Raw genomic sequence first — 23,125 nt, 5'->3', positions numbered from 1 at the left:
CCTGGTAAAATGAGATTGACAACATAAACCACAAGTGAGGTACAATAAATGAAAGACACTTGAAAAAACTGCTTTGTGTCTTAAACATGAATAAGTCATTCAAAATATGAAAGAAGAAAGATAAGTTGGACTCAGATGATCATGGCTTTTGGAATTAAGTAAATTAGGGCAAATACTGGGTCTAGGCATTAGAAAGATTATCACTGTTTATGTATCCTTGAAGAAACACCAAAAAGAGTTAAGGTGCCTTGGATTAGAGTGTGAATGATACTACATGATTTCTTTGATATTTTCATTCATCCTTACTTTATTTCATCTTAACACACTGCAAGCTCAAACACTACTATAAATGTTAACTATATTCTGCATTGTAATTTGGAACATAAATGTATTGTAATTTTTTGATAGTTACTGGGTTATGTAATAAGAAGTGATTATTTTTATGTAAAAGAAAAGGACAAGTCTCACTGTAGGTATCAAGCTAGCTTTTAAACTCATTGCTACTCCTTCAGGGTTAGTATCTTTAAAGGTAGAGGCACATCATGGGGAAGCCTTGTAACACTACAAACATCATTATGGTAACTAAATAATTTAGAGTCAACAGAACATTGGCAACTAATTTTTTTCCAATTTTAGCAAAATATATGATCATTAATTAAGACTATCTTACTTTTGAAAATAAGCAAAAAAAAAATTCTTTACTGCATTATTAGACTTTGCTTCTACACAGAAAAAAAAAAAATCAGATTGAAAAGGAGTACTATGAAATGGGAGAAAGTACTTTCAGATCCCTTATCAGATAAGAGGATAATATCCAAAGTATATAAGAAACTCACATAATGCAACAGCAAAATATCCAAACAATTCAATAAAAAAAGGGCAGAAGACTTAAATATGCACTCCTGCAAGGAAATACAAATGGACAACAGTTATATGAAAAAATGATTTTCCTCACTAACCATCATAGATATGCAGATCTAAACCATGATGAACTATCATCTTCTCCCCATTAGGATGGCTCTTATGAAAAAGGCAAGAGATAAGTACAATGAGGATGTGGAGAAATTGGAATACTTACATGCTGTTGGTAGGTATGCAGAAAGGTGCAGTCACAATAGAGAAACTGCCACAATTCAGGTTTCTCAAAAAATCAAAAATAGAAGTCTCATAGGATCCAACAATCTCACTTCTGAATATATTTTCAAAATAATTGAAATAATTATATTATATTAATTATTATATAATAAGTCATTACAGCTTTATTCATAATAATAAAAATATGGGAACAAACTACAAATCCACTACAAATGAATAAAGAAAATATGGGGGACCTAGCTGGCTCAGTCAGTTAGGTGTCTGACTTCAGCTCAGGTCATGATCTCAGGGTTCTGGGATCGAGCACCACATTGGACTTCCCACTCAAGGGAAGTCTGCTTGTCCCTCTGCCCACTCCTCTTCTGATACTCTCTCTCTTTCTCAAATAAATAAATATTTAAAATATGGTATATATACATACAAAAAAAAGGAAAGAAATCCTAACATTTATTACAACATGGATGAATCTGGAGAACCTTATGCTAAGTGAAATAAACCAGTCACAGATGGACAAATACTGCATGATTCCACTCATACAAGTTATCTAAAAAGTTCAACTCATAGAAAGAACGAATAAAATGATGGTTGCTGGGGCATGATAGGAAATGAAATGGAGAACTGTTTTTCAATGGATATAAAGTTTTAATTACGCAAGATGCATATTTAATTAAGTTCTTGAGATCCGCTCTATCATTAATAACATAGTCCCTATAGTTAACAATACAATAAAGTTTAAAAATTTTAAAATAAGTTGAGAAGACAGATCTTATGTTAAGTATGCTCACTAAAACACACATAACATGTATAAACACAAGGACGTTTTTGGAAATGATAGGTATGTTTAGTACTCTGGCTATGGTGATGGTATCAGTTTAGGCATATACCCAAACTCCTCAAGAGTTTCAATGTGTGCAATATGTTGTATATGAATTATACCTTGATAAAGATAAAAACATAGAATAAAACATTTTTGTGTGTTTGTTTAAATCCTCCAAAAGAATAGGGTTACACTGGTCATTTTTGCTGCCTCACAGTCAATGTATAGCAATTGCAATACAATAAATACCAAATAAATAATTGTTTAAGAAATAAATGAATGGGGGGGCACTTGGGTGGCTCAGTGGGTTCAGCCTCTACCTTCAGCTCAGGTCATGGTCTCAGGGTCCTGGGATCGATCAAGCCCTGCATCAGGCTCTCTGCTCAGCGGGGGAACTTGCTTCCCTCTCTTTCTCTGTCTGCTTCTCTGGCTACTTGTGATTTCTCTGTCAAGTAAATTAAAAAAATCTCAAAAATAAAGAAATTAATGAATGGAAAAATCCTTTTAAAAATAAGGACAGATGTAGCATCAGGGTGGCTCAGTCTGTTAAGCATCTGCCTTCAGCTCAGGTCATGATCCCAGAGTCCTGGGATCAAGTCCCAAATCAGGCTCCTTGCTCAGCAGGGAGCCTGCTTCCCCCACCCCACCCCCCGCCTGCCACTCCCCGCTGCTTATATATGTATATGTATATGTATAATATATATACGTATATATATTATGTATTTATATATACACACACATAAATAAAATAAATAAAATCTTTAAAAAAATAAGGACAGAGAGCAACTGTACATACATAGACACAGATGAATAGATATATGTGTGTAATTGTTTAATTTTATTTCTGACCTTTGAAATTTTCATTTAAGCTTTCTAAGGGCCCGTGAGCCTGCATTTGGTGGCCACCAGTCTAGTGCTTATTTTGGTGGCTGATGTCCATTTTCCGCCATCTGGACACATATTCACTGATGGCTATCATGCATTTCCCGAGCAAGGAGGATTAAATTGCCTAATGCACATGAAAGCATTTGTAATCTTCAAAGCAACTACAGAAATATAAGGTATTAGCACTGTTAGAGCTATGATATTGCCTCAAAATGTACAGTAGCAAATTATAAGCCAAGAAAACCCCTTGTCTATTTAGACATCATAAAATTATGCAACATTTTTTAAAAATGAAATTTTCCCACTGGAGTTTCCACCACTGCTTTTTTCAATTGTTTTGCCACATAATCCAGCCTGCCATAAAAACTGCAAAAATGTAAAAATGGAATTGTCAAGCTATAATAATCTCTTGAGACAACCATATTAAACGTAGGTACATCTTATGAGTTTTTTGGCATATCTTCAGAACTAAGATTCTATTGTGGGAGACAAAAGCTTTATTTGTAATTTTTTTTTTTTTTAATTATGTTCTCTTCTCTGGCTGAATAAGTGATTTGTACAAATGACAAATGTCCTTTTTTCTTTCTTTCTTTGAGATATGAGAACACCTGAACTAAAAACACAGAAAGCCTGGTAAATTCAACATTTCTGTAAGTAATGATCAGTGAGCAAATGGCAGTAACATCCACCTCCCCATTATCTCAGTCACCCTCTCCTAGGGCCACCTCCTAGGCTGTAACCTCATTTGGCTCTGCTCATTATCAGCACTGTTGCATTTTAATACCCTAATCTTCAAGTACATCTCATTTTTCTGGTTCTCACATGACTCATCCCCACATGCGTCCTCATATTTCATGGAGATCTCTAGAACTCTTAGCTTTTAATTTTACTCTAACATATTAGGCCCCTCTTTCTCTCCACAGCTTTGTTTTGAGACAAAGGAAGAGACAGCTGTTCAAAGAGGCCGGGGTGGAATGAGGCTGGTGAGAGCAAGGGAACTAGCTCAGCTGTTCTGAGATCATATAAATACTTATTTGGCTGATGATGTGAAACTTCCTTTATCTCCCAGATACACTATCTCTGATCTCTGACTATTCCAGATTCTAAGAGGGAAAATTTAAAAAAAATTTTACCTGCCAAAATATGGGTTAGGGGTTCTCCAGCTTTTTAAAGATGATTTTATTAGGTGCTAATTAGATGTTTTTCCAGGGACAGAGGATAGAGCAATAAACAAAATGATAAAAATCCCTGCTATCCTGGAGTTTATCTTCTAGCACAGACTAGAAAAAAAAATAAACCCAGTGAATAAGAAAATTATGTATCCTAGTAGAAGGTAATAATGTGCTAGACATAGGTAAAGAATCCAGTGAGGAAGGTATCTGGGAGAAGACTGTTTCAGGCAAGGGAAACATTAAGTACATAGGCCTTGGGGTGGAAATGTAACTCAGATCTTTTGACGAACAGTAGGAAGACCACTGTGGCTGGGCTAAAGTCAGAGAAGAAAGAGGCAACAGGACATAGGTGGGGAGATACAAGTGGGAGTCTGGTACGGTATTGTAAAGACTGTGGCTTTTACTCTAAATGAACTGGCAAGTCAGTTTGATGGGTTTGGAGGCAGGAGTAGGTGGAGTAAGGCTAAAGTAGTGTGTTTAGGTTGCCATGTTGAGCCAGATCCCAACATCATTTTTAAAAGTATCCTTTACGATAGAGCAAACTGTAAGTTCAGCACTTAGGCTCCTAATTTCACATCTCATTTTATATGTTCTAATGTGAGTTTGTGAGTTTTTGTGTGTGTGTGTGTGTGTGTGTGTGCGCGTGTGCACATTCTTTAATTTGTATATTTGGATCTGAAGATATGAGCGCTAATGCTTACTAAAATGACAATGTAAAAAGAAAAAATAAGTAAATATCCTAAAGACAAAAATTTTAAATTTCATTCTAAGTAGTAAAATAACAAACTAATCTCATCAAGTACAGGGAAGGCTACTTGTTATAATTACTACCATACAGCAGTGTTTTAGAGATTTTAGATTTTAGAATTTTAGAGTAAATACAATAAGTTGAGAAAATAACATAAGTAATGGAGAGGAAGTTATCAATTATTTTGTGTCGATAAAATTATTGCGTATCTCTTCTGGAAAAAGCTAAAATATTGAAAAAAGGAATTTGAATTATACAAACAATTAATTGCTTTTCTCTATACTAGCAATAATTAGCTAGACATAAAAATATGCTAACAAAACTACAATGCATAGTTAATAGTTCAATAAAAATACAATATCTTCATAAAGTAATCTTTATGGAAGGATATAAAAATCTGATAAAAATTCATTTCCTATTTTTGTAACATCTAATATCATTAAAATTTCAACTCTTCAAAAATTAATATTTAGAAACTCAATTTTATAATTAGAAAAATAATCTTAAAGTTGTTAGGGATGAACAATATTTAACCAAAAATTATGGAAATAATAATTAGTATGGCATGTTTTACTAGTTATTAAAGTTCACTAAAATGATAATAAAAGTACTCTGCTACTAACAAAAGTGGTACTAAAGAGAAAGTCTAAAATTATATACTAGTATACAGAATGTACTTAATTTCAAAATGTAAAATTTAATATATGAAGCTTTATTGTTATTTCATTAGGAAATGATTATTTAATAACTCTTGCAGGCACACTTGAGAATCTACCTTAAGGAAAATATGCTGTATCTCATACTGAATAGATCTAATTTAAAAAAATTTTCTGATTGGATTAAATGAATAAAGGTTTAAAAAAAAAATAAGCAGTACTCTCCCGGTTTCAGAGAAAACAATTTTTTTCTTTTTTTTTCTTCAGAGAAAGATTCTGATCAAAGAAAATCCAGAAGCTATAAAAGAACCATATTTAATTATGTACATGAAAAAATCACAAAACATATTCAGAGTAACAAAAAATATGTACCAAAAACCCCCAAAAAATCTAAAAATAAAGAAAAAATTGGTGTGATGGGAATGTGTATATTATAAGAGCAAGATTGTGGAGCAATAGAAAATTTTACTCATTCTTGATATAAATATAAAATAATGCCATCACTTTGGAAGGTAGTTAGCAATTTCTTACAAAAGCACATATACTCCTACATTATAATCCAACTCACTAAAAAGAAATGAACTACCGAGCTATGAAAAGACATGGGGGAAACTTAAGTGCACATTACTAAGTGAAAGAAGACAATCTGAAAAGGCTACATACTGATTCCAACTACAGGACATTCTGGAAAAGTCAAAACTATGAAGAGAGTAAGGATATCACTGTTTGTGAAAGGTTAGCAGAGAGAAAGCAAGAGCAATGAATAGGCAGAGCACAGGGTAGTGCAAATGCTCTGTATGACACAGTATGACTCTGTAATTACACACTTTTCTACACTCATTGCATGTACAACACCAAGAGTGAGCCATAAGCTAAACTATGAACTCTGGATGATAATGACTTATCAATGTAGGTTTATAAGTTGTAATAAATGTACCATTTGGGTGGGGAATGTTGATAATGGAAAGACTATGAATGTGTGTGGGAGTAAGATTATGGGAAATGTATGTACCTTTGTCTCAACTTTGCTGTGAACCTGTAACTGCTCTAAAAACTAATCTATTAAACAAATAAAACAAATTAAGGGGTCCGAGAATATTAAATTGAGAGTATCTACAAATCATCTTAAAAAATAAAGATTTACATTCATGTCTTGATAAGACAGCAGAAGACAATAGAGCTTTCAGGTATTCTGAACAGATAACAGAACCATTTCTAATCTACATTCACCATAGTTGGTAAGGCTAATGCATTACAGAGTCCTGAAAAAACTAAACCTATTTTCTTCCCCTTCTCAAGGAGTTAAAACTTTGCAGTCTTCCTCTGAAATGGCACACACGTGTGTCCAGATATGCTCATAGAGTGTGCCCTAGGAATTCCCTCTGTCCTCTGCCACAGGGCTTTTAGTTGGCTTCCTTCCAGAGTGGCCTGTGTTCACAAGATTCTTTCTATTCCATAAGAGCTTGAGAAGCCTGCCTTTCGCTGAGGCTGATTGGAGTTGAGGAACCTGCCACCCTTGATTTTCCTCTGTGGTCACAGCTGTTCTCAAATGTTCATAATATGTTAGGTACTAGATGTCACAGAGATTAATAAACCTTTGCCCACATTCAGGGAGCTCATATTCCAATGGAGAAGAGAAAGAGGAAAACAAAAATAGAAATGACAGTCACAGAGGCTTTAAGGGATCTGTAGAAGTCCTACTAGAAAATATTTAGGAAGTCTTTGAAACTATTGCGTAATGTCTCACATGAAAAACTTGAGTTTCACTCTAAGACAGAGAGGTCACTCCAAGGAGAAGACCATCTAGATGATTCTGTAAGCTTGGTATGTTTTGGGAATTAAAAGAATTTTGCTATAGGAAAGATAAGGAGTTGGTAGTGCTGGGAAGAGGGTAGAAGTATAATAATTCCACTATTTAGGTGGCATGCATTGGCACTGATTCACCCATTGGTTATGATTCTCATCTGCTGCAGTTGGACCCATGTCTTACTAGTTGTCAAGTATTTTAAATTTCACCTTTGAATGTAATAGGAAATGACTGGCAGATTTGGCCATATTTTAAAGGGCCATGCATGCCAAATTAGAGATTTGAATATGAAAAAGAGAGTTAAGTAAGATTATTATGCAGAAAGATTACATAAGTAAATTTGTTTTTTTGAAAGAGTAACTCTCAGGAAAATGGGGAAGACGGATAGAAGGAGAAAGGATAAGCTTTTAATCTATGTCATCAGTTCAATTTAGCAAATGAGAGGAATAAAGATAATTTTATTAGAAAGATTAATATTTATAACCAAACAGGGCATTCTTTATTAAATTTAGTACATTCTTTTATTTTGGATAAAATTAAATCACTCAGGATTGAAAAAAATGGTATTTCAAATGCATCATATGTTTCAATTGCTTTGAACATTATGTTCCAGAATGCTAAAATTAAAAAAAAAAAACAAAAAAACTTCTTTGTTCTTGGTCTCCTCTCCATGATAAACATAGCACCCAAATCTGTGCCTCTAATTCTGACCAACATTCCTTGGGCTGTCTGATCCCATGACCAAGCAGTGGCCTTCAAGTCTCAAGGAGAATTAAGAAGAATCTGGAGTTTAAGTGCAAACCATGACTACTGCTGAATAAATATTCAAAGTCCCAATATGTATGTAAGTAAGCAGAGCTATCTCAACAGATGGGGGAAAAAACCCTCTAGATGAGGGGTCAGCAGACTTTTCTTCGTGTGTGTGTGTGTGTGTGTGTGTGTGTGTGTGTGTGTGTGTATGTGTAGGGCCACACAGGAAATATTTTAGGCTTTTTGGGACATGTGGTCTTTATTACAACTAGCTCTACCAATGTAACCTCAGAACAGCCATTGACATTGTGTAAATGAGTGTGGCTTTTCCAATAAAACTATTTACAAAAACAGGAAGTGGATTTGACCCATGGGAGTTAGTTAGCCAGCCACTGTTTTAGAATGCTTTATCACAGCATCCTCCAACTAACAGAAACAGGTACATGAAATAGTCACTTCACCAAACCATATTAGTCTTCCAGAAAAAGGTGGAAGAGTAAATGAACTTCACCTGGTTTCACCACAGAACAATATTTTATGTTTACCTCTTTTTCTTCACAGGTATCTGATTTTTTTTTTTTTTTTAGATTTTATTTAAATTTAAGTTAGTTAACATATAGCAATTATTAGTTTCTGGGGTCGAATTTAAAGTGATTCATCAGTTGCATATAACACCCAGTGCTCATTATATCACATGTCCCCCTTAATGCCTATCACTCAGTTACCCCATCTCCCACCTACCTCCTCTCCAGCAACCCTTAGTTTATTTCCCGGAGTTGAGAGTCTCTTATGGTTTGTCTCCCTCTCTGTTTTCATCTTATTTTATTTTTTCTTCCCTTCCCCTGTGTTCACCCATTCTGTTTCTAAATTCCACATGTGAATGAAATCATACGGTATTTGTCTTTCTCTGACTTACTTATTTTGCTTAGCATAATAGCAAAAAATGTCTACTTCCATGCACATTATTACAAATGGCAAGATTTCATTCTTTTTGATGGCTGAGCAATAGTCCATTATATATATAAAACACTACATCTTCTTTATCCATTCATCAGTTGATGGATGTACGGGCTCTTTTCATACTTTGGCTATTGAGGACACTGCTATTGTAAACATTGAGGTACATGGATCCCTTTGAATCATTATTTTTGTATCCTTTGGATAAATACCTCATAGTGCAATTGTTGGATCATAGGGTAGCTTTATTTTTAAATTTTTGAGGAACCTCCATAGTTTTCCACAGTAGCTGTACCAGTTTGTATTCCCACCATATCCTCACCAATACTGGTTATTTACTCTATTGTTAATTTTAGCTGTTCTGACTGGTATGAGGTGATACCTCATTGTGGTTTTGATTTGTATTTTCCTGATGATGAGTGATGTTGAGCATTTTTCATATGTCTGTTAGCCATATGTATGTCTTGGAGAAATGTCTGTTCATGCCTTTTGCCCATTTCTTGACCATATATATAAGTATCTAAAAACTATGAAGAACTTATCAAACTCAACACCCCAAAAACAACAACAACAACATGATAAGTTGATAAGTTCTTCATAGTTTTTAGATACTGGCGCTTTATCTGATTGATGATTTGCACATAGCTCCTCCCATTCCAAAGGCTGCCTTTTAGTGTTGTTGATTGTTTCCTTTACTGTTCAGAAGATTTTTATCCTGATGAAGTCCTAATAGTTCATTTTTGCTTTTGTTTCCCTTGCCTCCAGGACATGTCTAGTAAGAAGTTGCTCTGGCCAAGGTCAAAGAAGTTGCTGTCTGTGTTCTCCTCTAGAAGTTTGATGGATTCTTTTCTCACATTTAGGCTTTCAACCATTTTGAATTTATTTTTGTGTATGTTGTAAGAAAGTGGTCCAGTTTCATTCTTCTGCATATCGTTGTCCAGTTTTTCCAACACTCTTTGTTGAAGAGACTGTCATTTTTCCACTGGATATCTTTCCTGCTTTGTCGAAGATTAACTGACCATAGAATAGAGGGTCCATTTCTGGGTTCTTGATTCTGTTCCATTGATATATGTGCATGTTTTTGTGCCAGTACCATACTGTCTTGATGATGACCGCTTTGTAACACAGCTTGAACTCCAGAACTGTGATACCACCAGGTTTGGTTTTCTTTTTCAATACTACTTTAGCTAATCAGAGTCTTTTCTCTGTCCTTATAAATCTTAGGATTGTTTTTTCCAGATCTGTGAAAAATGCTGGTGTTATTTTGACAGGGGTTGCATTAAATGTGTAGGTTGCTTTGGGTAGTATAGACATTTTAACATATTTGTTCTTCCAATCCATAAGCATGGAATGTTTTTCCATTTCTTTGTGTCTTCCTCAGTTTCTTTTTTTTTTTTTTAATTTTTTATTCATGTGAGAGAGAGAGAGAGAGAAGATGAGCTGTGGGGGTGGGGTGGTGTTGTGGGAAGGGCAGAAGGAGAGGGAGAAGCAGAGTCCCTGCTGGGTAGGAATCCCAATGCAGGGGTCAATCCCAGGACCCAGAGATCATGACCTGGGCCAGAGGTAAATGCTTAACTGACTAAACCACCACTCAATTTCTTTCATGTATGTTCTATAGTTATGAGAGTACAAATCTTTTACCTCTTCGGTTAGGTTTATTTCTAGGTGTCTTAAGGTTTTTGGTGTAATTGCAAATGGGATCAATTCCTTGATTTCTCTTTCTGCTGCTTCATTACTGGTGTATAGAAATGCAACAGACTTCTGTGCATTGATTTTTATACCCCAAGATTTTGCCAAATTCTTGTATCAGTTCAAACAATTTTTTGGTGGAGTCTTTTAGGCTTTCTACACAGAGTATCATGTCATCTGCAAAGAGTGAAAGTTCGACTTCTACCCAACTAATCTGGGTATTTAATCATTCTTATAAAGAAATCTTAAACTTTTCTATTTGCTGAAAACTAAATTTCATCGGACTGTTTCCATGTAAAAATAGTAATGCAGACTGAAAAATCTATCCAATCATTGTATTCTTCTGGTTTACATAATGTTGGGTTGCTCCAGATATTATTTATCTTAGGAAGGAGGAGGATGGGGGGGAGGGGAATCTTTCTTTTACAGTCATCTTAATGGTTAGTTTTTCTTTATTAAAGATTGTCAATTTTAAGAACAGAGAATTAATTAACTCTCTGTAAAATTAATCCTTTATACCATAAGAATCAAGTTTATTACTGAAATAAAGAATTATTGAAGATCCAACAAGTTTACCGTAGTGGTTAAGGATACAGACTACCTTCTAATGCCCTCTCTGCCACTTACTGCTTGTGTGATCTTGAGTGAATTGTTTGTTTGTGCTTAGCAATACAGTAATAATAACAGCTTTCAAATATGATTGTTATGAAAAGTCAATAAATTAATACAGGAAACCCAAGCAGTCAGGGCAGTGTTTGTTACACAAAAAGCACTCCACAAAGAGCTATTAATAACATCCAATTATTTTAAATTTTACTTAAACATATTTTGCAAGCGCAATGCATCTTAAAGCTACCAGAACCCTCTGAGATGCAGATGCCTCTAAAGCACAAGCCCTGGGACTATAAGAGGCCTTTGAAGTCATTTGTTGTTTTCATCACCCACACAGAAATCTTTCTTTGTCCAGTAACATCCAGGCCTTCTGTTCTCCTTCTGGGCATTTTCAGTTGTGAGATCCATAGCACCTTACAAAGCAACTGGTTTCATTTAAATTTCAGCTTCACATCTAATAAGCACAGTGATACTGATGAGACAAGTGATGTCTCTGAGGTCAGTGTCTTCACCTGTAAAGTCAAGTTAATATTCTTTATCTACTTCAGAATGGGCTTGAGAGAGAGAAAAATATTTCTCACTCTTTATATTTCACAAAGGGGCATTCCAGGGAGATTTCCAATCTCCAGGAGGGAAAAGCATGGAAAGAAAAGACACAGCTTGTCTCACCATCTCCCTTCCTTCCCTTGGGAATGAGTGACTGGCCTGTCTGGTGAGGTGGAGGAAGAACTGAGCAGGTGTGACTCAACCTCTTGTTTTTATGGAGCAGTCTGTGCTCTAACAGTTTTCCTGTCATTCTGAAAGTCATCTTCTAAAGCAGGAAAGTCCTGCTATTGTCCAGCCCTGCCTGTGACTCTAGGTTTGGGGGCCAGTTTTAGGAGGTCCAGTTGTCACAGATCAAAGACTTGGTCTCTAATTAACTGATATGCATTAATCTCTATGACTCATTCCCATTGGTTTTTAATTTGAGAACAGGGCTATTGTTTAATCAACCTTTAAAACCCTAATGTTAAGAATTCATTACAATTCTTGATGAGACAGTACATATGCAAATGTTATTTTAAGAGCATTTCTCCATGACAGTATACCCAGATCTTTCTCTTCCTACTGTTTGTAATAAATGGAATAATATAAAATTAAAGATAGTATATAAGACCACTTATTAACAGTGTAGTTTTCCTTGTTTTCCAATGTTTACTGACAACTTCTCAAACCACTGATACCCCCCACTCTACAACATACACACATTCCATTTTTGCCTCCAAAATTACAAAGAAAAGAGGGGCTATCAAGTAACTTTTGTATTTTTAAACCTTTAAACATACCTATCTCATTTTTAAAAATAATTTCTGTTCCCTTCTGGAGTTGACTTTTCATCTTGCTCCCTCCATCTACACTTCAAATGTCACTCATTCCCACATTTAAGGGATTTTGTGCAATTAATTGTCCTCCCTCATTTATTAAATTCTCTATCCAACCTTGATCCTAAAATTAAATGACTAAACCTCTGTGACTGGCCTCTGTATGTAATATATAAATCCTTATGAATCATAAAAGAAAATGGTTGGCATTGTCCAAAATGTCGTAAACAAAGTCAAAATTAAATAACAAGAAGGAAAATATTTGCTACACATGTCAATGAACCACTCTCTTTAATTTATAAAGTACTTTTGTACAAACCAACAAGGAGGAAAAAAAACATAAAAATTGAAGGGCATGAAGTTTGAAGAAAAATAAATATATCACTTATTCAAATATGAAAGATACAGAATATCACTCATAAATAAAGAAGTACTAATTAAAATATTATGATGCCAGTTTTCACCTATAAAATTAGCAAGTGACAAATAATTTATTAATACCATGTATAGACAAAGACATAAAAATATAAGCATTTTTCACTATATAGCTTTGTTCATCATTAAAATTATTTTTTCATGATCACAAATTATGTTTTTTGGAAAAAGTAACTATTAAAAACCTGTCTCTTGACCTCATATTTCCTTAAAAGTTTTATCACTCCTCATTTCTTACTAGTTTAACCTCACAAAACTATATGACATGGGTTCATTTTCTCACCTCCTTACATCTTAGCTACTTAATTTACTTTAATCTCTACATTTGTCCATCTGTTGCTAAATGACCAATTAATAAATCTACCTCAAGGGACGCCTGGGTGGCTCAGTCAGTTAAATGTCTGCCTGCCTTCGGCTCAGGTCATGATCTCAGGGTCCTGGCATTGAGTCCCGCATCAGGCTCCTTTGCTTAGTGGGGAGTCTGCTTCTCCCTCTGCCTGCCTCTCCCCCTGCTTGTGTGCTCTCTCTCTCTCTGACAAATAAATAAATAAAATCTTTAAAACTCAATCAATCTATCTATCTATCTATCTATCTATCTATCTATCTCAATAAAACTAAAGGTCCTTTGAATATTATTTTCACTGATCTAGAATTATTTGACACTGATGGCCCCTCCTGTAAACATTCTCCTCCCCAGGAATGGGATGACACAACACTCTGGGTTTTCCTCTTCCATCTCTGGATTTACTTTTTCCCTATCACCTTTTCATAATTCATCCTTTTTCCAATCATTACATTTCGAGATCCCTTTCAAAGCCAAGTTCTGAGACTTCTTCCACTTGAATTCTCCATGCTCATGTCTTCCATTCATAAATCTAAACTACTCAAATGATTCACTCATTTTTATTTACAGCCTACATATCTCTTCTGAGCCCCAGACTCACATATTCTTCAGCTTTCTTAGCTATTTTTATGTTTGAGAAGCACATCATGCCATTATATCAAAAACTGAACTCATGATCTGTTTTCTACTTCACAGTTGATTCTTTTCCAACTCTCTCCATCTTGGTAAAATTATCTCATTCATCTTGTTATAAAACATAAGAATCTTACGAGTCAATCTTGACATCTCCCCCATGCTTCTCTATAATACTCAATGTGCCCAACAGCTCCTACTTTCCCCCAACTTCCTGAGTTGTACATAATTTACAAAAAGTTATATATATTCAATGTATACATTTTAATGAGTTTGGACTTATGTATATATCCTGATAGCATCATAACAAAAACATAATAAGTACATTTTAATTAGTAATCTACTACTTATTCCATGATCATATCATTTTTGTTATGGATACTGGTTCCTCTGTATCTACCCTATCTTTTCTAATCCATAATATACCCAATTATCTTTTGAAATACCACACCTAACATATTCTTACCTACACACACACATACACACAAAAAAAGGTTTCTCCAACAATGGGATAAATATCAAAATACTATAAGGCTGAAAACATTGTCTTCTAGGTTCCTGTCCAAACTTCTTCACACATGTTCCACTTACCTTCTTGCTCAACCTTCATGGTTCATAATCTGAGACAGATTATAACTAGACTACTGCTTGTTTATAAACTGAACTTCATGCAACTACTGGTCTTTCCGACTCAAGTGTAGATCAGCAGAAAACAACTCCAGGCCAAATGGAGCATAATTGGCTAGCTTTATTTGTACTAAAAATTCATCACAAAAATTTCAATAATTTTCAAGGCATTTTACTAAGTTTATTTAATTTTCAAAGGATAAACCTAAAACAACAAAAACAATAAAGCAAAATTAAATGGAGCTTATCACAAGTATAGAAACATTTTTGTGTTCCTAAGCCTTCTCTCTTTGTGATAATTAGAATGGCCACTAGGATAAGAAACTGGTATAATCTTGTCCACTCATTTAACTTCTAAGTCTCGATTTTCTTCCCTACAAAAACAGGGTCATTCCTACCAAACTCAAAGGTATCTAAAAGTTGACATATTCAACATTGCTGACAGCGCCAAATTAATCTCTCTCTCTTGCTCTCTCTCTTCCTCTACTCCTCCCCTCTTATCTCCTCTCATCATTTCCTCTCCCTTCCTTCCCCCTCTCTTTCCTTCTTCCCTTGTCTCCTGACACATAACAGGAACTCAATGAAAATAAGTTTTCCTCATGAGTAAAAGATACTGAGTGGCCCACTGGAAGACAAGTATACTTATTCTAAAAGGAGCTGCAATTTAGAATGAATACTCTGATAATATGCAAGGATAAATACTAATGTTTACTTCTGAAATAATACCTACTGTAATAGCTTTAGTAGAACAATTATTTGTAATTCTATCCACAAACATATTGATTAGAATAAGCTCTTGTCCTTTCCACTTTGAAAAATGTCAATGGAGAGTGGCCTCCTGATAAGAAATATAGGTTATAATTCCCAATTTCCTCTTGCAGCCTGGTAACAATCATCATATTGAAGGACAGAGATTCTTAATTCAAATGGATACATAGTTTTAGTTAATTATAGACAAGATAAAAAAAGATCTTTAAGTAGTTAATTTGCCAAAAAGTGCCCTTGTTTCCAAGTTCATATTTAAGTATATAATAATATGCAATAATAACAATTAGTATATAATAATATATAACAATAATATAATATGATGTTTTCTTAGGTCGAAAACTAACATTGTATCCATTCTAGGAAAAAAAAAAGCTCCTTTAGAAATGTCATTACTGTTCAGATTATTGATCCCATTCTGCTGTCAGGGCCAGAGTGTTCAGCAAGACTATTTCAGGGACCTGGACAGGACATTTTTATTGGCAATAAGACAACAGATTACCCTGAGTTCAAGTGAGAAGACCCAGTGGCCACATCTATATCACTCTAACATTCTTCTGATGTTCAGCACAGATGGTGAGATATGTTGATAGATGAGGTTGTCTCAGCAGCACAGTTATCTTCCTAGTCCCGCCACGCATTTCAGCTGAATGACCTATTAAACATGGCTGTCCCAAGACAACTGGACAGATTTATAACTACAGCTGTTAAATGGGACCCTCTAGGAAGTTCTGAATATAGATTCCCTTCTCATAACCTTGACTTTAAATTTTTTTCTTTTCTTTTCTTTTCTTTTTTTTTTAGAGAGAGAGCAAGCATGCATGTATGTGTGAGTGGTGGGGAGGAGCAGAGGGAGAGAGAGAATCTTAAGCAGGCTTCACACCCCGTGCATAGCCAGATGGGGGCTCAATCTCACAAACCTGAGATCATTACCTGAAGTGAAATCAAGAGTCAGACACTTAACTAATTGGGCCACCCAGGCATCTGCTGACCTCTAATTTCTAAAAACCATCTTGAATTGGGTCTGAGTTGGGTAGGGGAAGGAAGGAGCATAAATGGAGACTGGGGGAATATATGCAATAAAATAATCTCAAATTATTAAGAGCACAACATAAAGAATATAGTCATTGATATTGTAATAGCACTGTATGGTGACAGATGATAGGTGCACCTAAGGTGAACTTAACATAACCCATAGATATAGTGAATCACAAATTTGTACACCTGAAACTAATGTAACATTGCGTGTCAGCTACAGGAATTATAGGGTGAATTATATTTTTAGAAGGGAGCATTAAAATGAAAATGCTAACTTAAATTTGAATTATCTAGGATAATTTCTTTATATACTCAGGTTCTGTGAAGAACTGGAAGTTTGCTATCAGACAACTTCTCCACTGTTTCTATTTACAGGAAATAGGCTAGTAGAGAAAAGCACCATGGTAATCAGGTTCTTGTGTGACTTTAACCATGTTACCCAAATTTTTGGGTGATCAGTTTCCTCATTTGTAAAATGGGAGTGAATAGATGTGCTAAATTCTCTTATAACTACTACATTTTACTTTTCTGCTCACTGCCCTAGATCTCCATTCTTATGACTAGGAATATTTTCAATTTCCTGAAAAATAATAGAACACAGCACTAAATGCTCAGTTTCTAGAATTACACATACTTATATTTAATTTTTTCTTCAATACCTCCATCCATATAGCCTACTATTACTCAATATTAATTGAGTCTTAGAGTCCTTGCCTATAAAATGGAGATAATAGTACTCAACATGAAGTTATTCTTAGATTTACTTATTATTTTTTATAGCACTTACTACCTTCTATCTAACTTGCCACCAGTAATGTCCATAAGGGTGGTAAGTATTGTCTTGTTTTATTCACAGATACATCCCAAGCCTTTTAACATATAGTAGCCAGTCAGTATCTATCAAATGAATACATAAAACAATGAATGTACAGAGTTTAGTGTAGTAATTGGCAGAAAACATTTAATAAATGATCCCATAAATGATCTTGATAAATAGTCTCATTAATACCTAGAGTGTCATTTCACCATGAAGAAGTAGAAAAGGAAGAAGCAGGAATGTTTCAAAAAGATAAAGGGAATGGATGACCACACCATTATTAATATCTGCAAGAGTACCACACATGACTTTCAAAGACAAAAATATGAGCCAAGGGATGGAAACTACAGGCAGACTTTTTTTTTTTTTTTTTGAAGAGTAGGAAGAGGGGCGCCTGAGTGGCTCAGATGTTTAGGCATCTGCCTTCGGCTCAGGTCATGATCCCATGGTCCTGGGATCAAGCCCCGCAACTGGCTCCCTGCTCGGGCGGGGAGTCTGCTTCTCCCTCACTCTCCCCATTGTCCCCCCTGCTAGTGATCTCTCTGTCAGATGAATAAATAAAATCTTTAAGAAAAAAAAAAAGAGGAAGAAGACTTTTCTAACAAAACTCCTCTAAGATGAAATGAACTGGTGCTCAAGTAAATACTGAATTACTCTTAGCTGATGAATGAAGGGATTAAGAAATCTAATTAAAGGTTATGAATCTATTATTGCATGAATCAAATGATGTGGAGAGAACTTCTTATAAATAGCATACAAAATAAATTTTACAATATATAAAATAATGGCATCTGGCTGGCTCAGTCAGTAGAGTGTGTGACTTATGATCTTGGGGTTGTAAGTTTGACCCCACATCAGGTGTAGAGATTACTCAAAAAATAAAATCTTAATTTATTTGTAGATATATATATATATATATATATACATATATATATATATATATAAAACATTATTAAAATTGGGCATGTATGTTATATAGATATGGAATTTTGGCCTTGTGGTGCTGTTGGCAACAAAAATTAAGATGGAAAATAGCAAATATCATGAATACCTACTTATTTTCCTTGTGTACATGTGACCAAAAAGCACTTATTTCTTGAGAAATCATATGGGCTGGAAAACAAATGCTGCTGATTTGTCTTATTAACGTTGGCAAAGGCAGAAGATAGGAGCTACAAAATATCATGCCCCACCAGAAAAACAGGACTATTTAAAGCCAGCTTCTTTCTTTCCTGTTCTTTTTACCCCAGTGGTAACTGCATTTTGGAATTTAATACCAGAGTGGGAGTGCTTCTGGGTTGTATGAAACTAACTGGTGCGTCACTCTTGCCAGCTAGGGATGATTTTAGACAAAATGCATGACATCAGTGAAAAAAGAATCTCACTCAATATCATTTTTATGAAGGATAGTTGGCCTCATACTAAAATAGTCCCATCAATCTACTGCCATCAGGTCAGACAGAAAAGCATTAGGTACATAAAATGGCTGTCATAAAATGTAGCCAAGCAGGAGCCAAGTCTGATTGCAGAAGGTCAGTTAGGCATTTAGAAAATAAAGGAAGCATGTTTTCTTTAACGAGCCGTCAAAAGTTAATAACAAGTGAGTTAGCTTTCTGTTTTGGACAGAAATATTGAGAAAGATGCAAGGGTTCTAAAGGTTTTCTCTAGTTTTTAAATTGGCTGCCTACTTAAAAGATGTTCTATGATAAAACTTTTTAAAGTTCTAGAATAGTAAATTACATTCACATGGTCAAACTGAGATCCTTTTACGAATTGTGATGGTTAATGTCATGTGACCACTTACTGGGCCATGGGGTGCCCAGATACTTGGCTAAACTTTATTCTGGGTGTGTCTATGAAGGTGTTTCTAGATGACATCAGCATTTGCATCAATATACTAAGTAATGAAGATTGTTCTCATTAGTTAGTGACCTCATCCAATCTACCAAAGACCTGAGAAGAACAAAAATGACTAAGTAAGAAGGAACTCTTCCTGCATGATTGCTTGACCTGTGATGTTGGTCTTTTCTGGCCTTCAGACTTGAACCCAAACATTGGCTCTTCTTGGATGCCAAGCCTGTTGGTTTTCAGACCAGAACTATACCACTGGGTCTTCTGGTGTATCATCTCACCTCACCTCATCTCACCTCTCTCTCTTTCTCTCGCCCTTTCTCTCTTTCTCTCACACACACATACACCATTATATCCCACTTCTCTAGAGAACTCAAATATACTGATTCAAAGCATCAGCAGGGAATGAGCTGAGCTGAACCCATCAAGTGGATTATCCAGATAATTAAAATCAGTCCCAGTAGAAGTCAGTGTTTTAGAAACTTGCCCGGCAACAGTGTAGATGATCAGGCAATGTAGTAACACTTTTGTAATGTAAATAATGAGCCAATTTTCCAATGCTTTAAATAATTAGTCCTAAAGCAATTCCTCACTTTCAAACTCAAAATTCTATGACTCTATGTTATAACACAAGTTTAGGTAGCCTTTCTCAAAATCAATTTCAAAAAGTCTGAAAAAATGCTTATTTCTCAAGGGAATTATGAAATGATCCAAGTATCTAAGAACCCATCTCATTTTCTTATAGTCATTTTGTTTTCAAGACCTACATACTCACCACCTTCATGTGTTGATTACTGTTATCATCATTAATCAGCACATGGCATATCTACTTATTTTCCATGATTATCTCCAGGCTCCGGAGATACTTAAGTTCCACTTCTACCACACAGATGAAGTTTCCAAAGCATCTGTCCTTATGTACCAGAAGATAACCTTTGATTCTGCCAAATTCCTGGCATTACCTTCATGGAATTTTGACATTGTCACTCACCTGCCCAGAAGCAGAAATTCGCCTGCTAGACCCAGGCGCCTCATGGCCATCAGCAGACCTCTCACCGTCATGCCTTCACAGAAGCAGGCCACCACTCGGGCCTTGGGCAAGTGACTCCTGAGCTTCTTCAGTAGTTTATCAAAGCTCTGTTCCCCTGCATTGCTATAGATTTTGTAAGAGTGAGCGATGCAAATTCCTTCCTTGGCTGACATATCTTTGAAAGCTTCCATCCCACTCTCTCCATAGTTGCCTGTGTGAAAACAGATAAGCAGAGAAGTAGTGAGATGGCAGTTCTGGGTACAATGGGACCAATTAAGAATGCAGAAGCACTGGAAGCATGAAGGTCACTTGGTAGTATTGAACTTGGAGCTGGAAGATCTGAATGAATTTTTGCTCGTTCGTTGACTTGTTCATTTAGGCAATTTACAATGAAACTACATTACACATATATGTCTTGAACTGCAAATTCTGTTTTTAAGGAGAGAATGACAAAATAGTATAAAAAGGAGAAGAAATTCAGCTTCCCTTCTGACTTAAAAAACTCATACTCTAGTATGAGATGATGGAAGACATTCATCTGCTATATTTTCATTCTATCTTCCTTTCCTTGGCTCATCTTATCCCACCAGTTCAGATCCCTGTATTTAAAGACACAATATATACACTTAATATGGTATAGATGCCATTGTACAAATAAAACATGTGTTATATTATGCATTATATGTATTATACTATTATGCATATTTTATTCTATTAGCAATCATAAGAATTTGCGGCTTTATCCCAACTGAAAATTCCATATCCTTGCTTGAGATTCAAGTTTTGTCACAGGTAAATGCATAAGCTTCAAATGAAACATTTGAAGTTTCACTTTGTACAATCATAGGGAAGTTAGTGATTTGGGAGAGTAATTCCAAAGTTTTCTACAAACCTGGGGAGCCTAAGGACTGATGGTGGTCCTTTAAATTAATGAGAAGTTGTGATCAATACTGATAATCAACTTGTATGCCAGGAAGTGTATCAAAACCTTTACAGATGTGATCTTATTTAACTCTCACAAGAATATACTGAGGTATGCATTATAAATTCCATTTTGCAGATAAGAAAACAGATAAAGCAGTTGGGTTTACACCTGCCCAAAGTTACATACTCAGAGGTGGAATTCTATACTACATTCTCAGTTCTGAGAATGCAGATTCTGATTCTGCTTCCTCCACTTGTCCATGGCTGACTTTTGGAAGACTCAAAAGTTCAATTATATCTACATTTCTTTTTCCTATTTAAAGGTCATGATACTTTCATTTTAGATATTTTCAGAGCCTCTTAAGGCTCTATAAAGCATACCAGACTCATTTTCTGAGTTTCCAAAAGATTAGGTGGGTAGGGGGGAATGATTTAAAGAATACAGGAGCAGAGTAGAGAGCCCAGATATGGACCCTCAAATCTATGGTCAATTAATATTTGACAAAACAGGAAAAAATATACAGTGGAAAAAAGTCAGTCTCTTCAATAAATGGTGCTGGGAAAACTGGACAGCTATATGTAGAAGAATGAAACTCGACCATTCTCTTACACTGTACACAGAGATAAACTCAAAATGGATAAAAGACCTCAACGTGAGACAGGAATCCATCAGACTCCTAGAGGAGAACATAGGCAGTAATCTGTTCGATATCAGCCACAGCAACTTCTTTCAAGATATGTCTCCAAAGGCAAAGGAAACAAAAATGAAAATAAACTTTTGGGACTTCATCAAAATCAAAACCTTCTGCACAGCAAAGGAAACAGTCAAAAAAAAACCAAAGAGGCAACCCACGGAATGGGAGAAGATATTTGCAAATGACAGTACAGACAAAAGGTTGATATCCAGGATCTATAATGAACTCCTCAAACTCAACACATACGAAACAGGCAAACATATCAAAAAATGGGCAGAAGATATGAACAGACATTTCTCCAATCAAGACATACAAATGGCTATCATACACATGAAAAAATGTTCATCATCACTAGCCCTCAGGGAGATTCAAATTAAAACCACATTGAGATATCACCTTACACCAGTTAGAATGGCCAAAATTAGCAAGACAGGAAACAACATGTGTTGGAGAGGATGTGGAGAAAGGGGAACCCTCTTACACTGTTGGTGGGAATGCAAGTTGGTGCAGCCTCTTTGGAGAACAATGTGGAGATTCCTCAAGAAATTAAAAATAGAACTTCCCTATGACCCTGCCATTGCACTCCTGGGCATTTACCCCAAAGATACAGGTGTAGTGAAAAGAAGGGCCATCTGTACCCCAATGTTTATAGCAGCAATGGCCACGGTCGCCAAACTATGGAAAGAACAAAGATGCCCTTCAACGGACGAATGGATAAGGAAGATGTGGTCCATATACACTATGGAGTATTACGCCTCCATCAGAAAGGACGAATACCCAACTTTTGTAGCAACATGGGTAGGACTGGAAGAGATTATGCTGAGTGAAATAAGTCAAGCAGAGAGAGTCAATCATCATATGGTTTCACTTATTTGTGGAGCATAACAAATATCATGGAGGACAAGGGGTGTTAGGAGAAGGGAGTTGGGGTAAATTGGAAGGGGAGATGAATCATGAGAGACTATGGACTCTGAAAAACAATCTGAGGGGTTTGAAGTGGCAGGGGGGTAGGAGGTTGGGGTACTAGGTGGTGGGTATTACAGAGGGCACGGATTGCATGGAGCACTGGGTGTGGTGAAAAAATAATGAATACTGTTTTTCTGAAAATAAATAAATCAATTTAATAAAAATAATAATAATAATAATAAAGAATACAGGAGCCTATTACAAGACAAGCATGCTATGGAGCATCTAAGGAAGACCGAGGAATGGGAATTTCATCAGGAAGACATCTTCAATGAATAAGGATGTAAAAGGCATTTGGTTCCATCAGTTTCAATATATGACTCTAATAGAGGTCATTTATAAATCAGTATACCTGTATAACGTTTTGATTTTTGAAGTCATTTCATATAGATTAGCTCATGCTCCTTACACCAACTCTATGATAGAGGGGGTATTATCTTCCAAGCATAACT

General features: G+C 35.5%; 1 protein-coding gene across 2 annotated transcripts in view; it reads right to left on the bottom strand.

The window, feature by feature from the left end:
• GRM5 (glutamate metabotropic receptor 5) overlaps positions 1-23,125 on the bottom strand; it is a 558,863-nt gene that overhangs the window by 304,838 nt on the left and 230,900 nt on the right. For both annotated transcript variants that reach the window (XM_082749014.1, XM_082749013.1), the window contains one exon: positions 20,050-20,299. In XM_082749014.1, coding sequence (XP_082605140.1) covers positions 20,050-20,299 — 250 coding nt within the window. The remainder of the gene's footprint in view (positions 1-20,049; positions 20,300-23,125) is intronic.

Source organism: Mustela nivalis, assembly GCF_964662115.1.
Source record: "Mustela nivalis genome assembly, chromosome: 9".
NCBI lineage: Eukaryota > Metazoa > Chordata > Mammalia > Carnivora > Mustelidae > Mustela > Mustela nivalis.
This window is presented reverse-complemented; position numbering and strand designations above follow the sequence as displayed.